Source organism: Salvelinus namaycush, chromosome 2 (assembly GCF_016432855.1).
Source record: "Salvelinus namaycush isolate Seneca chromosome 2, SaNama_1.0, whole genome shotgun sequence".
Classification (NCBI taxonomy): domain Eukaryota; kingdom Metazoa; phylum Chordata; class Actinopteri; order Salmoniformes; family Salmonidae; genus Salvelinus; species Salvelinus namaycush.
The window spans coordinates 6,480,436-6,496,645 of record NC_052308.1 but is presented as its reverse complement, the minus strand read 5'-3'; the positions used below and the strand labels follow the sequence as shown (position 1 = coordinate 6,496,645).

General features: G+C 47.2%; 1 protein-coding gene across 6 annotated transcripts in view; it reads right to left on the bottom strand.

Moving 5' to 3' along the window:
• Nucleotides 1-16,210, bottom strand: part of LOC120058298 (R3H domain-containing protein 2-like) — a 99,107-nt gene that overhangs the window by 25,902 nt on the left and 56,995 nt on the right. For 5 of the 6 annotated variants that reach the window (XM_039006857.1, XM_039006875.1, XM_039006865.1 and 2 more), the window contains 6 exons: nt 14,587-14,727; nt 10,539-10,647; nt 10,070-10,165; nt 9,324-9,355; nt 1,318-1,553; nt 745-929 (listed from right to left, as the gene is read on the bottom strand). In XM_039006857.1, the coding sequence (XP_038862785.1) occupies nt 745-929; nt 1,318-1,553; nt 9,324-9,355; nt 10,070-10,165; nt 10,539-10,647; nt 14,587-14,727 (799 nt within the window). Of the gene's footprint in view, nt 1-744; nt 930-1,317; nt 1,554-8,483; nt 8,538-9,323; nt 9,356-10,069; nt 10,166-10,538; nt 10,648-14,586; nt 14,728-16,210 lie in introns of all 6 variants that reach the window. The other variant, XM_039006902.1, reaches the window with a different exon arrangement.

The window sequence follows — 16,210 nt, the reverse complement described above, 5'->3', positions numbered from 1 at the left end:
AGGGAGAGATGGAGGAGGGGGAGAGATGGGGGAGAGGGTGAGATGGAGGGAGGGGGAGAGATGGAGGAGAGGGAGAGATGGAGGGAGGGGGAGAGATGGAGGAGAGGGAGAGATGGAGGGAGAGAGATGGAGGGAGGGGGAGAGATGAAGGGGGAGGGAGGGGGAGAGATGAAGGGAGAGGGAGAGATGGAGGGAGAGGGAGGGAGGGGGAGAGATGGAGGGAGAGGGAGAGATGAGGGAGAGGAAGAGATGAGGGAGAGATGGGGGGAGGGGGAGAGATGGAGGGAGAGAGATGGAGGGAGAGATGGAGGGAAGGGGAGCGATGGAGGGAGAGAGATGGAGGGAGAGATGGAGGGAAGGGGAGCGATGGAGGGAAGGGGAGCGATGGAGGGAGAGAGATGGAGGGAGAGATGGAGAGAGATGAGGGAGAATGGAGGGAGAGTGAGAATGGAGGGAGAGGGAGAGATGGAAGGAGATGGATGGAGGGATGCAGTGGAGAGGGAGAATGGAGGGAGAGATGCAGTGGAGAGGGAGAATGGAGGAAGAGATGCAGTGGAGAGGGAGAATGGAGGGAGAGATGGAGGAGAGGAGAGGGAGAGCAGGAAGAGATGCAGACAGATGTTAGGTTAGGAAAAATGCAGGAATATAGCCAAGTCTTTTAATTTTTCTAAGCTGAAAGTGTATTTAAATAACCATCAGGGTATTTAAATAAAAAAGGATTAATGATATCAGCTTCTCTCTCACCTGAGTCATGTGGTTATGGTTATAGTTGCCCATGGGGTGTTGCTGTGGGGTGGGCAGTAGGGCGGTCTGGGGGGGCTGGGGCTGGACCTGGGAGGGGCAGGGCAGCAGACTGCGACCCCCGGGGCAGGGGCCAGGCTGGGGGACTGGGGGCTGGGGACACATGTCTGGACTCACCAGTGGGAGTCCTATAACACAACACAAGAGTCAAGACAAAAGTCAAAATACAGAAACAGTATTGTTTTGTTCCTCAACATTTCTGCACTCGTCTGTACTCTCTTCAGGTTCTTTCCCCTTTTGATTTGTTTTCAAAAAGATGAAGGGCTTGTCTTCTGTTTTCATCTGACCATCCTGTTCTGTGTCAGTGACCTCTAAAGCCACTAGAGGGCTTAAACACTTCTAGGTTGCAACAGGTCCGTGTGTTGCCATTTCAATTGAAATCAGTATTTTCACATTGAGAAATTCAAGTACTAGAATGAACTGCCCAGAGCACAATTGTCACAACGTTGTAATTTCCAACTACAGGAGTCATTTTTCGTTATACAATCCCCATTGGGATGTCTGTCTGGTACATACCAGTGCGTGAGCCCCTACAGCTGCCCTGAGAGCTCTTGTTGCTGCCCAGACTATCTCCTCTGGTCAGAATGGAGATGCCAGAGAAGCTGGATGCCTTGGTGACCGGGGGCCGCAGGGTCCTGTTTGAACTATCGGAGTCTGTGCTGCTCCAGGGTCTTGGTTCCAGGCACTTCATATCACTGTCAGTGCTGCTCTGACGACTGCTGGACGCACGGCTGGAGCTCTCAAGGTTACCCCTGTGCAGGGGAGGAGGGGAGAGGGAGGGAAACAGGGGACGATGAGGAAGGGTGTTATGGAGAGAAAGAGAGAGAGGAACAGAGGTGGAGAGAGAGAGAGAGAGAGAGAGAGAGAGAGAGAGAGAGAGAGAGAAACAGAGAGAGAGAGATAGAGAAAGACAGAGAGAGAGAGAGAAAGAGACAGAGAGACAGATAGCGAAAGAGACAGAGAGACAGATAGAGAAAGAGACAGACAGAGATAGAGAAAGAGAGACAGAAAGAGAGAGGAACAGAGAGGTGGAGACAGAGGGTGATCAGGTTAAGAACAACACTTTGACATGTGGGGAGAACATGGGGCATTCAACCAAACCCCTGTAGTGTACAGGACATTCACCAAACTGCCACCCACATCACAGAGAAACACACATGCAGATCGCTGATGTTTCATCCAATCAACACCGAGGTGAAAAAGAAGACAGGAGTACATTGAATAAAGTACAGATCCTGACTGAGTGACAAGGCAACAACAGGTCCATTCTGGAAATAACACAGCAATAAAAGAGGTTTTCCATTACAATGGACACCAGGAGTAATATGCTAACCACACCGCGCGCGCAGAAAAATGAATGGACACATACATGTTATTCAGATCATAGCAACCACACTGGTCGCGCGCGTCAACGAGCATCTGCATTGCCAGGCTCTAAAATAGAACTTGGTTCTATTTGTGACGCTTGATGCGCTGCAAGTCCCGCCTCTCCCATCTCCTCATTGGTTTTTAGGAGCAAATACCCACGTGGGTGATTGAAAGATGAACTGAGGTCCACACTCCAGTCCAGTTGGTGGTGGTAATGCACCTTAAATTTGGTTGCCAACCACCATATAAAGTCAGAAGAAGAAGAAGCCTGAAGGAGGAAAGGTTACTAGAAAAACAAACTTGGTTTCTCATTTTATCTGTGGATTAATTGTCGGAGTAGAGGACCTTGTTATTTTACCTGAAATGCACAACCCAATGTTTATATTCCAGGACAAATTAGCGAGCAACAGCAAGCTAGCCAAATAGGACAAATTAGCTAGCAACAGCAAGCTAGCTAGTTAAATTGCCATAAATGTTTCATGCTTTTTGACCTGTCCCCAAAATGAATATATTTGGTTCAGAGTTTATTTTGATATTTCAAACTGCATGTCCACATAGCGTCTGGTGTGGGTGGACAAAAATCAATATGCACGTGAGTGGTCTGGTCAGAGTGCAATGAGGCACGCACTACCGAATACACACACAGAGTACACACACACACACAGGACACAGACACACACATCCCCCCTCATACCGTCACTATGGAGTCACACACACACACACACACACACACACACACACACACACACACACACACACACACACACACACACACACACACACACACACACACACACACACACATACAGGACACAGACACACACATCCCCCTCATACCGTCACTATGGAGTCACACACACACACACAGGACACAGACACACACATCCCCCCTCATACCGTCACTATGGAGTCACACACATCCCCCTCATACCGTCACTATGGAGTCACACACATCCCCCTCATACCGTCACTATGGAGTCACACACATCCCCCTCATACCATCACTATGGAGTTACACATCCCCCCTCATACCGTCACTATGGAGTCACACACATCCCCCTCATACCGTCACTATGGAGTCACACACATCCCCCTCATACCGTCACTATGGAGTCACACACATCCCCCCCCTCATACCGTCACTATGGAGTCACACACATCCCCCCCCTCATACCGTCACTATGGAGTCACACACATCCCCCCCCTCATACCGTCACTATGGAGTCACACATCCCCCCCTCATACCGTCACTATGGAGTCACACACATCCCCCCTCATACTGTCACTATGGAGTCACACACATCCCCCCTCATACCGTCACTATGGAGTCACACACATCCCCCCTCATACCGTCACTATGGAGTCACACATCCCCCCCTCATACCGTCACTATGGAGTCACACATCCCCCTCATACCGTCACTATGGAGTCACACATCCCCCTCATACCATCACTATGGAGTCACACACATCCCCCCTCATACCGTCACTATGGAGTCACACACATCCCCCCTCATACCGTCACTATGGAGTCACACACATCCCCCTCATACCGTCACTATGGAGTCACACATCCCCCCCTCATACCGTCACTATGGAGTCACACACATCCCCCCCTCATACCGTCACTATGGAGTCACACACATCCCCCCCCTCATACCGTCACTATGGAGTCACACACATCCCCCCCCTCATACCGTCACTATGGAGTCACACACATCCCCCTCATACCGTCACTATGGAGTCACACACATCCCTCTCATACCGTCACTATGGAGTCACACATCCCCCTCATACCGTCACTATGGAGTCACACACATCCCCCTCATACCGTCACTATGGAGTCACACACACCCCCCCCCTCATACCGTCACTATGGATTCACACACACCCCCCCCCTCATACCGTCACTATGGATTCACACACATCCCCCCCCTCATACCGTCACTATGGATTCACACACATCCCCCCCTCATACCGTCACTATGGATTCACACATCCCCCCCTCATACCGTCACTATGGAGTCACACACATCCCCCCTCATACCGTCACTATGGAGTCACACACATCCCCCCTCATACCGTCACTATGGAGTCACACACATCCCCCCTCATACCGTCACTATGGAGTCACACACATCCCCCCTCATACCGTCACTATGGAGTCACACACATCCCCCCCTCATACCGTCACTATGGAGTCACACACCCCCCTCATACCGTCACTATGGAGTCACACATCCCCCTCATACCATCACTATGGAGTCACACACATCCCCCCTCATACCGTCACTATGGAGTCACACACATCCCCCCTCATACCGTCACTATGGAGTCACACACATCCCCCCTCATACCATCACTATGGAGTCACACACATCCCCCTCATACCGTCACTATGGAGTCACACATCCCCCTCATACCGTCACTATGGAGTCACACATCCCCCCCTCATACCATCACTATGGAGTCTCACACATCCCCCTCATACCGTCACTATGGAGTCACACACATCCCCCCTCATACCGTCACTATGGAGTCACACACATCCCCCCTCATACAGTCACTATGGAGTCACACACATCCCCCTCATACCGTCACTATGGAGTTACACATCCCCCTCATACAGTCACTATGGAGTCACACACATCCCCCCTCATACCGTCACTATGGAGTTACACATCCCCCTCATACCGTCACTATGGAGTTACACACATCCCCCCTCATACCATCACTATGGAGTCACACACATCCCCCTCATACCGTCACTATGGAGTCACACACATCCCCCCTCATACCGTCACTATGGAGTTACACATCCCCCTCGTACCGACACTATGGAGTCACACACATCCCCCTCATACCGTCACTATGGAGTCACACACATCCCCCTCATACCGTCACTATGGAGTCACACACATCCCCCCCTCATACCGTCACTATGGAGTCACACATCCCCCTCATACCAGCACTATGGAGTCACACACATCCCCCCTCATACCATCACTATGGAGTTACACACATCCCCCATCATACCGTCACTATGGAGTCACACACATCCCCCTCATACCATCACTATGGAGTCACACATCCCCCCCTCATACCGTCACTATGGAGTTACACATCCCCCTCATACTGTCACTATGGAGTCACACATCCCCGTCATACCGTCACTATGGAGTCACACATCCCCGTCATACCGTCACTATGGAGTCACACACATCCCCCTCATACCATCACTATGGAGTCACACACATCCCCCTCATACCGTCACTATGGAGTCACACATCCCCGTCATACCGTCACTATGGAGTCACACACAGCTTTCTTCACAGAGTGACGTTAGCAGTAGGCAGGGCGACGTTAGCAGTAGGCCGGGCGACTTTAGCAGTAGGCAGGGCGACGTTAGCAGTAGGCCGGGCGACGGTAGCAGTAGGCCGGGCGAAGGTAGCAGTAGGCCGGGCGACGGTAGCAGTAGGCCGGGCGACGGTAGCAGTAGGCCGGGCGACGGTAGCAATAGGCCGGGCGACGGTAGCAGTCGGCCGAGCGACGGTAGCAGTAGGCCGGGCGACGGTAGCAGTAGGCCGAGCGACGTTAGCAGTAGGCCGGGCGACAGTAGCAGTAGGACGGGCGACAGTAGCAGTAGGCCGGGCGACGGTAGCAGGAGGCCGAGCGACAGTAGCAGTAGGCCGAGCGACGGTAGCAGTAGGCCGAGCGACGGTAGCAGTAGGCCGAGCGACAGTAGCAGTAGGCCGGGCGACAGTAGCAGTAGGCCGGGCGACGGTAGCAGTAGGCCGAGCGACGGTAGCAGGAGGCTGAGCGACAGTAGCAGGAGGCCGAGCGACGGTAGCAGTAGGCCGAGCGACGGTAGCAGGAGGCTGAGCGACGGTAGCAGTAGACTGGGTAAGTTCCTATCACCGTTATTAGAATGTCACTAGCAGCGACCTGGAGGCCATCAACTTATCATTACCTCCAACTACAGCATCATCACTCACTGTCACCATGCTTATATCCTACTTTTCATTTGTTCTAACGTCATCAAATATGGATGATATGGCGTTGCACTGAACAAAAAGTCTGACAAATGCAGGTTTGGGAGGGTAATGTGGTGACAGACTTACCACCTAAAATGCTGACAATAAATCCTTGGATTTCTGACTAAACAAGGGAAAATACAACTCAAGTGAATTACAGTGGGGTGCTCTGACTGCAGAATACCCTGGTTACCTATTTGATGGGAATAGCCAACCCCTAATAACAAGCTATACAACTTAAAGACAACACAGATACACAAAATGGCCAGGTCAGCTAAACGTCTCTGTTCTAGATATTCAGAGAAATGACTGAGGTAGCCTAGGACAGAAGATTGAAAAAGAACCAAAACAGGCCAGGGAATCTCCTTATAATATCAGATATAAGGAGACAAAAAGATAGAAATGATTGGTGGTGTAAATCTGTTTGAAGGTGGCAGTTGGTGATAAATATTTCAGAGAAACAGTAATTAATGGATGAGCTATTTTAAGCGTTCTCCCTGCGTCTTTCTCTCCCAGGCTCTCATTTTTTCTCTTCCTGCCCCTCTCCCCCTCTCTTCCTCCCCCTCTCTTCCTCCCCCTCTCTTCCTCCCACTCTCTCCCTGCCTTCTTCCTATTCATCTCTCCCGCCTCCCTGTCTCCCAGCTTCCACCGCCTATTTTAAGGAAAGAAAGGCAGAGTGGTAGCTCGCTCACACTGTGCAGACAAAGATGAGCGAGAGAGAGAGATCCTACTTTTAAAAATCACAACATTTTTTCTCTCCTGTTTCAAACACAACACTCTCTCCATCCAACACAGGGGGAGATGTTCTGTCACAATAACTTTCCTCTAAAAAAAATTTTACTTTAGATTTCATTAGCATTTCCCGCCCACAAAATACAATAATGTTCAATAGACAATTATGTAAATAACAACTATATGTTTCTACTGTATATATGACATGGTAAACATTGTCAGAGGAGTATAGGAGAATACTGAATTACCTATGAATCCTCATCATCATCTCCACACACACAATGTAGGATTTGCACTTAGTCAACATTGAACAAGACAACATAAGTGCCAAAGGGACAGTAGTCTCACTTCAGTGAGACATCATTATGCAATAGCTAGTCTGGTCAACTATTGGAACTGAAAACCAACCCCAAAATCCCTCTTTTCAACATTACTGAGGTCAGTCGGCTAAAGACATTTCAGTTTGTATGTGTCACAGCTGCAGTACAAACATAATCACTGATCACAACCAACACAAAGAGAGAGATCTGAAGGTGAATGAATTACATTTTATTTTTGAGTCAAAATGCCAATTGGCAACCCGTCCCTTATGGGATTAATTGACACAAACACACATTACAATAATTCACTGTGGTAATGAAATGATGTGATAGTAGTGTTACTGCATCTCTCTTTAGGACAGACAGTAGTAGTAGATCTATCCTCAGGACACCACAGACAGTAGTAGTAGATCTATCCTCAGGCCACCACAGACTGTAGTAGTAGATCTATCCTCAGGATACCACAGACAGTAGTAGTAGATCTATCCTCAGGATACCACAGACAGTAGTAGTAGATCTATCCTCAGGACACCACAGACAGTAGTAGTAGATCTATCCTCAGGCCACCACAGACAGTAGTAGTAGATCTATCCTCAGGACACCACAGACAGTAGTAGTAGATCTATCCTCAGGATACCACAGACAGTAGTAGTAGATCTATCCTCAGGACACCACAGACAGTAGTAGTAGATCTATCCTCAGGACACCACAGACAGTAGTAGTAGATCTATCCTCAGGACACCACAGACAGTAGTAGTAGATCTATCCTCAGGACACCACAGACAGTAGTAGTAGATCTATCCTCAGGACACCACAGACAGTAGTAGAGACAACTACTGTACAAGTAGTAGAGCAAAGATGAAGAGGGGTTAGAAAACCAAATCAACAGAAACAGAGATCATGGAGGATGTAGCAGCACAGTATTATATAAAGATGTTTCAATGATGACGGACGGATAATAAGTAGTACCCAGTCCCAGAAAAAACCCAAAGCAGCCATGCCATAGGTGTTGCTCTGAGCCAACCCACACCAAGCAACAACACCAACATTCAGTGGTAGGTCTGAAATGGCGACCAAACCCCCTAAACGCACTAAGTAGGGAATAAGGTGCCATTCCGGACACACCCAATCAGTCAGTCATATCAAAGCACAACTAGACAGAGGGTAGAACGGCATGGCAACACAATCACAGACTGCTAGAGTCACACGTCACATGGATGTGTCAGTACCGAAAGATCTGCCTCCTCTTTTGAGAGGTAGAGGAGTAGCCTTCAGGGGAAAGTCTGTTGGGGGACAGTGGAGGGAGAGAAGGGAGAGCGGGGGTTACTGGGTGGGTATAGAAGAGGGGGGTCAGGTAGGTTTTGGAACAGCCATTCCCAATTCATTCCCTACCCCTCCCCTTGGCCCTTACCCTTCAATGTTCTGTAGATCTGTAAGATGGAAGTAATATGGTGAAAGTTTTACCACAAACACTGTTTAAACCTGTCCAGACCTTCAGACATGCCAACACTGAGGGAGAAAGGGCCAAGAGGAGGGATAGGGAACGATTTGGGACCAGTTTTAACAGTGTTGCACTGTATCCAACCCCCAGCCCAGAAAAGATCAGACACACAGAGCAGAAATGTTGACAGTAAGAAAAACAGGGAACAAAGTTCCCCCACTTCTTTTTGTCTCTCAAACACATCGGTTTAATAATCGTTCATCTCTATCAGAAAGGGAGAGGGGTTGAAAGATGTACTTTTGTTGTGCTTTGGACTACATGTGGAAAACGATTGTCAGTTCACCCCAACATTCAAACTTAGCAAACCCAAACCTTGGTGCCAGAATGATTAGATCTCTTCAAAAACACCTCAATATAATTTGGTGGTCTAATTTTATGGTGCCAGGGGGTTTGGAACAGGGTTAGGGGGGCTTTGCTGTGACCAGGCCGCCCCGACTGCCTCTCCTACACACCTAAGGGACTATACTGGCTGGGGACTAACCCCGTACTCTAGGATCCCCTTCAGAAGTACACACATTAAACTCTCCACTGTAATGCATACTGTTACTGGGCGTTACTGTGAGCTTACCTGTTGTCGTTGATGTATCCATTTTGAGAGGACTGAAAAGGGAAAGAGACACCTGTAAATGACCAATAGCTGTAGCTTGTTGATCCCATAAACTATGTTAATTTAATAGCTTTCATTTGCCCAAGTAGGTTATTGAGAACATATTGTTTTTATTCCAAGTTAACCAAGGTTCACTCGTGACCTCCAAGAATATGGACATAACTTATTTACTCTGCCTTCTTACTCTATTCCACCATTACATTATTAAAATGAACTTCTGGTTAAAACAGTGGTTAATAGAACAGACAGTGGGAGACAAGTTAAGTACAACGGTCCATCCCCATCCTCACTGTTGAGCCCGACCAGAGTTGCCCTTAGACTTTTATTTTTTAAATTTGACTTTTTTTTAAACCTTTATTTAACTAGGCAAGTCAGTTAAAAACAAATTCTTATTTACAATGATGGCCTACCCCGGCCAAACCCTCCCCTAAACCGGAAGACGCTGGGCCAAATTGTGCGCCGCCCTATGGGACTCCCGATCACAGCCGGTTGTGATACAGCCCGGGATCGAACCAGGGTGTCTGTAGCGACGCCTCTTGCACTGAGATGCAGTACTTTTGACCGCTGAGGCACTCGGGAGCCAGAAACCCGCTGAACTTGGGTCAGTTGTGTGCGTTACCCCCTACGATGCTTAATGTCACGATTTGATGAGGGTAAACTGATCCTAGATCTGTGCCTAAGACCATCTCCTATCCTCCACCACTTACTTCTCGGGAAAAGATCCGGTCTCGTACTCTCTGATACTCCTCCTCCCTCTCCTCTATCGATTTGCTGCGCCGCCCGTCCGACAGCGGCACGCGGATCTGCGATTGGACAAGAGGAAGAAGGGGTGTGATCAGTAAACATCATTGGACAGAAATGGTATTCACTATTCACTAGGAATACTATTCAGAGCATCTTCTCAGGAAGAATACGTGTAAATTAAAATATTGTGTGAGATAAATTTATATACTCAGATAATCGTCAACAGGATTAATTATATTCAGCCTTCTCATATATCGTATCCTCGTGTTCTACAAAGACCTACAACGGTAAAAACGGCTACAAATAAAATGTAGGAAGGATCTGTGAATCAGAACTGTTAAGTATTTAATTATTAGACTTACGTGTAATTAACTGTTAAGTATTTAAGTAATAAAAAGCAACAGTGAAGAATTTAAAAAAGGGACTAATGACCTGATTATCGTCCTTGTCCATACTGGCGTCGTCTCTCTTGAGGATAAACTTCTTCTGGAAATCCGTGTTCCTCTCATCCTTGATGTGCTCTGAGAACCTCTGCTCTGGGCTGAAGAAAAAAACAATTCAGAAACTCTTGTTAGGACAAGTGTTGTAACGATACCAACATTTTTACTAACGATACCAGGCCAAGTATCACGGTACCAATGAGTACCACGATACCAAGTAGTACCGCGATACCAATGAGTACCACGATACCAAGTAGTACCGCGATACCAATGAGTACCGCGATACCAAGTAGTACCGCGATACCAAGTAGTACCACTATACCAATGAGTATCACGATACCAATGCGTATCGCAATACCAAGTAGTACCACGATACCAAGTAGTACCGCGATACCAATGAGTACCGCGATACCAATGAGTACCGCGATACCAATGAGTACCGCGATACCAATGAGTACCGCGATACCAATGAGTACCGCAATACCAAGTAGTACCACGATACCAATGAGTACCACGATACCAATGAGTACCACGATACCAAGTAGAACCATGATACCAATGAGTATCACAATACCAAGTAGTACCACGATACCAAGTAGTACCACGATACCAATGAGTACCGCGATACCAATGAGTACCACGATACCAATGAGTACCACGATACCAATGAGTACCACGATACCAATGAGTACCACGATACCAATGAGTACCACGATACCAATGAGTACCAAGTAGTACCACGAGGGGAAAATGTGTTGCCTAGCGTCCTGTTCACCCTGGCCCCCGGGCGCTTGTTCACGTTTTCTAAATGTTCTGCGCCATGTGCTACGCAAAAATCTGTCACTGAAATTCACACTTCTACTCAATACAACACATTGAATTTAACTTCACACTGTTCAGTGTATAATAAAATACTGTATAGAATGGCTGATTTGCTCATAATGGCAAAGGCCACACACTCCCGCGGTCTCCTCAAACACACACTGCTCCCAACTTTTAAAACGTTAGGCACCAAAAACAATTTAAGCAGCACCAAAAGTTCTAATATTTTTTTTATATAGTTTAGGCTTCCATTAGGCCTATATGAATCCTACCTATATGAATCCTACCTATATGAATCCTACCTATATGAATCGCACCTATATGTATATGAATCACGCCTACATGAAGCGCGCCTACATGAATCGCGCCTACATGAATCGCGCCTATATGAATCACGCCTATATGAATCACGCCTACATGAATCACGCCTACATGAATCACGCCTACATGAATCACGCCTATATGAATCACGCCTACATGAATCACGCCTACATGAATCACGCCTACATGAATCACGCCTACATGAAGCACGCCTACATGAAGCACGCCTACATGAAGCACGCCTACATGAAGCACGCCTACATGAAGCACGCCTATATGAATCACGCCTACATGAAGGACGCCTACATGAAGCACGCCTACATGAATCACATCTCATGAGTAGCAGACCCTTTTTCTTTCTGTGCCAATCAAATTTGCCTAGACCTACTGTCAACTTACCAGGTTGTTAGCTAGCTAGGTAACATGACTGAACTACCTTGTTTGTTATCAAACCAATAATTAGCGGCCCGGGACTAGTTTAAAGCAGCACGTGACATGGATTGTGAAATTATATCAAATGCAAATCCCAATGAAAAAAAACAAAAAAAGGCATGTCTGGTAACACGGGTCATATTTCTATAACTGTTTAGACTAGAAACAAGACCTCTGGTAATACGGGTCATATTTCTATAACTGTTTAGACTAGAAACAAGACCTCTGGTAACACGGGTCATATTTCTATAACTGTTTAGACTAGAAACAAGACCTCTGGTAACACGGGTCATATTTCTATAACTGTTTAGACTAGAAACAAGACCTCTGGTAACACGGGTCATATTTCTATAACTGTTTAGACTAGAAACAAGACCTCTGGTAACACGGGTCATATTTCTATAACTGTTTAGACTAGAAACAAGACCTCTGGTAACACGGGTCATATTTCTATAACTGTTTAGACTAGAAACAAGACCTCTGGTAACACGGGTCATATTTCTATAACTGTTTAGACTAGAAACAAGACGTCTGGTAACACGGGTCATATTTCTATAACTGTTTAGACTAGAAACAAGACGTCTGGTAACACGGGTCATATTTCTATAACTGTTTAGATTAGAAACAAGACCTCTGGTAACACGGGTCATATTTCTATAACTGTTTAGACTAGAAACAAGACCTCTGGTAACACGGGTCATATTTCTATAACTGTTTAGACTAGAAACAAGACCTCTGGTAACACGGGTCATATTTCTATAACTGTTTAGACTAGAAACAAAACCTCTGGTAACACGGGTCATATTTCTATAACTGTTTAGACTAGAAACAAGACGTCTGGTAACACGGGTCATATTTCTATAACTGTTTAGATTAGAAACAAGACCTCTGGTAACACGGGTCATATTTCTATAACTGTTTAGACTAGAAACAAGACGTCTGGTAACACGGGTCATATTTCTATAACTGTTTAGACTAGAAACAAGACCTCTGGTAACACGGGTCATATTTCTATAACTGTTTAGACTAGAAACAAGCCCTCTGGTAACACGGGTCATATTTCTATAACTGTTTAGACGAGAAACAAGCCATTTTCTTTGTTGTAAAGCTGCAGGCATGCCTTTCACTCTCTGACACTCAGAGGCTGCATGACAGTTAACTTGCACAGTCTACTCAGACTGGCCTGTGCTCACTGTTATAACAGGTGATGGAACACTGCCAGCTCCGCACGCTGCTCCAATGTAACACCAGAAGACCCATCAGGGTCTGCATCACCACTCCCTATCACGGATAAATTATATTTACACAACTGATGACCATGAATAGCAACCAGAGAGATGCAGGTGAGTGAGGGCTGGTAGAGGATGCTGAGAGATGCAGGTGAGTGAGGGCTGGTAGAGGATGCTGAGAGATGCAGGTGAGTGAGGGCTGGTAGAGGATGCAGGTGAGTGAGGGCTGGTAGAGGATGCTGAGAGATGCAGGTGAGTGAGGGCTGGTAGAGGATGCAGGTGAGTGAGGGCTGGTAGAGGATGCAGGTGAGTGAGGGCTGGTAGAGGATGCTGATAGATGCAGGTGAGTGAGGGCTGGTAGAGGATGCTGATAGATGCAGGTGAGTGAGGGCTGGTAGAAGATGCTGAGAGATGCAGGTGAGTGAGGGCTGGTAGAGGATGCTGAGAGATGCAGGTGAGTGAGAGCTGGTAGATGATGCTGAGAGATGCAGGTGAGTGAGGGCTGGTAGAGGATGCTGATAGATGCAGGTGAGTGAGGGCTGGTAGAGGATGCTGAGAGATGCAGGTGGGTGAGGGCTGGTAGACGATGCTGAGAGATGCAGGTGAGTGAGGGCTGGTAGAGGATGCAGAGAGATGCAGGTGAGTGAGGGCTGGTAGAGGATGCTGATAGATGCAGGTGAGTGAGGGCTGGTAGAGGATGCTGAGAGATGCAGGTGAGTGAGGGCTGGTAGAGGATGCTGAGAGATGCAGGTGAGTGAGGGCTGGTAGAGGATGAGGATGATTGGATCTGAACATACAAGATACTGGAGGCTGTTGCTTCAATTCAACTGAATTTATAAACAACACTGACTTTATAAACATTTTATAAAACAGGCGCCAGCAGGTTCTTTGGGTCGTTAGGGCTGAAACATTTGGTAGTATCATCTGAAACGGTATTACGGTGCTCTAAAATGTTGGTATAATAAGTATCATGACGTTTTGGTACCGTGATATTACCGTGGTACCGGTATACCAAGGTATTCTAAGTTCTACACGTGGTCTTCTAAGTTCTACACTTGGTCTTCCAAGTTCTACACTTGGTCTTCTAAGTTCTACACATGGCCTTCTAAGTTCTACACTTGGTCTTCTAAGTTCTACACTTGGTCTTCCAAGTTCTACACTTGGTCTTCTAAGTTCTACACATGGCCTTCTAAGTTCTACACTTGGTCTTCTAAGTTCCACGAGTCTCCCACTCACATGCGTGTGTTGCCAGTCTTGTTAATGATGACGGCCTTGCCAGTCTGGTCTACGTTGTGGTCCATGCCAAAGTAGGCCGCTACACGGTGCAGCAGCATGCGGTGGTACGATGTCATCTGGGGGAACTTCTTGTACTGGTTACTGGAGGGAGGAACGTGGAGATTAAACAACGTATACTGGTTACTGGAGGGAGGAACGTGGAGATTAAACAACGTGTACTGGTTACTGGAGGGAGGAACGTGGAGATTAAACAACGTATACTGGTTACTGGAGGGAGGAACGTGGAGATTAAACAACGTATACTGGTTACTGGAGGGAGGAACGTGGAGATTAAACAACGTATACTGGTTACTGGAGGGAGGAACGTGGAGATTAAACAACGTGTACTGGTTACTGGAGGGAGGAACGTGGAGATTAAACAACGTGTACTGGTTACTGGAGGGAGGAACGTGGAGATTAAACAACGTATACTGGTTACTGGAGGGTAGAACTGGTTATTGGAGGGGAGAACTGGGAGATTAAACAACGTGTACTGGTTACTGGAGGGAGGAACGTGGAGATTAAACAACGTGTACTGGTTACTGGAGGGAGGAACGTGGAGATTAAACAACGTGTACTGGTTACTGGAGGGAGGAACGTGGAGATTAAACAACGTGTACTGGTTACTGGAGGGAGGAACGTGGAGATTAAACAACGTGTACTGGTTACTGGAGGGAGGAACGTGGAGATTAAACAACGTGTACTGGTTACTGGAGGGAGGAACGTGGAGATTAAACAACGTGTACTGGTTACTGGAGGGAGGAACGTGGAGATTAAACAACGTGTACTGGTTACTGGAGGGAGGAACGTGGAGATTAAACAACGTGTACTGGTTACTGGAGGGAGGAACGTGGAGATTAAACAACGTGTACTGGTTACTGGAGGGAGGAACGTGGAGATTAAACAACGTATACTGGTTACTGGAGGGTAGAACTGGTTATTGGAGGGGAGAACGTGGAGATTAAACAACGTGTACTGGTTACTGGAGGGTAGAACTGGTTATTGGAGGGGAGAACTGGTTACTGGAGGGTAGAACTGGGAGATTAAACAACGTGTACTGGTTACTGGAGGGAAGAACTGGGAGATTAAACAACGTGTACTGGTTATTGGAGGGGAGAACTGGTTACTGGAGGGTAGAACTGGTTACTGGAGGGTAGAGAGGGTAGAACTGGTTACTGAAGGGTAGAACTGGGAGATTAAACAACGTGTACTGGTTATTGGAGGGTAGAACTGGTTACTGGAGGGTGAAACTGGGAGATTAAACAACTTGAACTGGTTACTGGAGGAGGGAACTGGTTATTGGAGGGGAGAACTGGTTACTGGAGGGAAGAACTGGTTACTGGAGGGAAGAACTGGTTACTGGAGGGAAGAACTGGTTACTGGAGGATAGAACTGGGAGATTAAACAACGTGAACTGGTTACTGGAGGGGAGAACTGGTTACTGGAGGGGAGAACTGGGAGATTAAACAACGTGAACTGGTTACTGGAGGAGGGAACTGGTTATTGGAGGGGAGAACTGGTTACTGGAGGGAAGAACTGGTTACTGGAGGGAAGAACTGGTTACTGGAGGGAAGAACTGGTTACT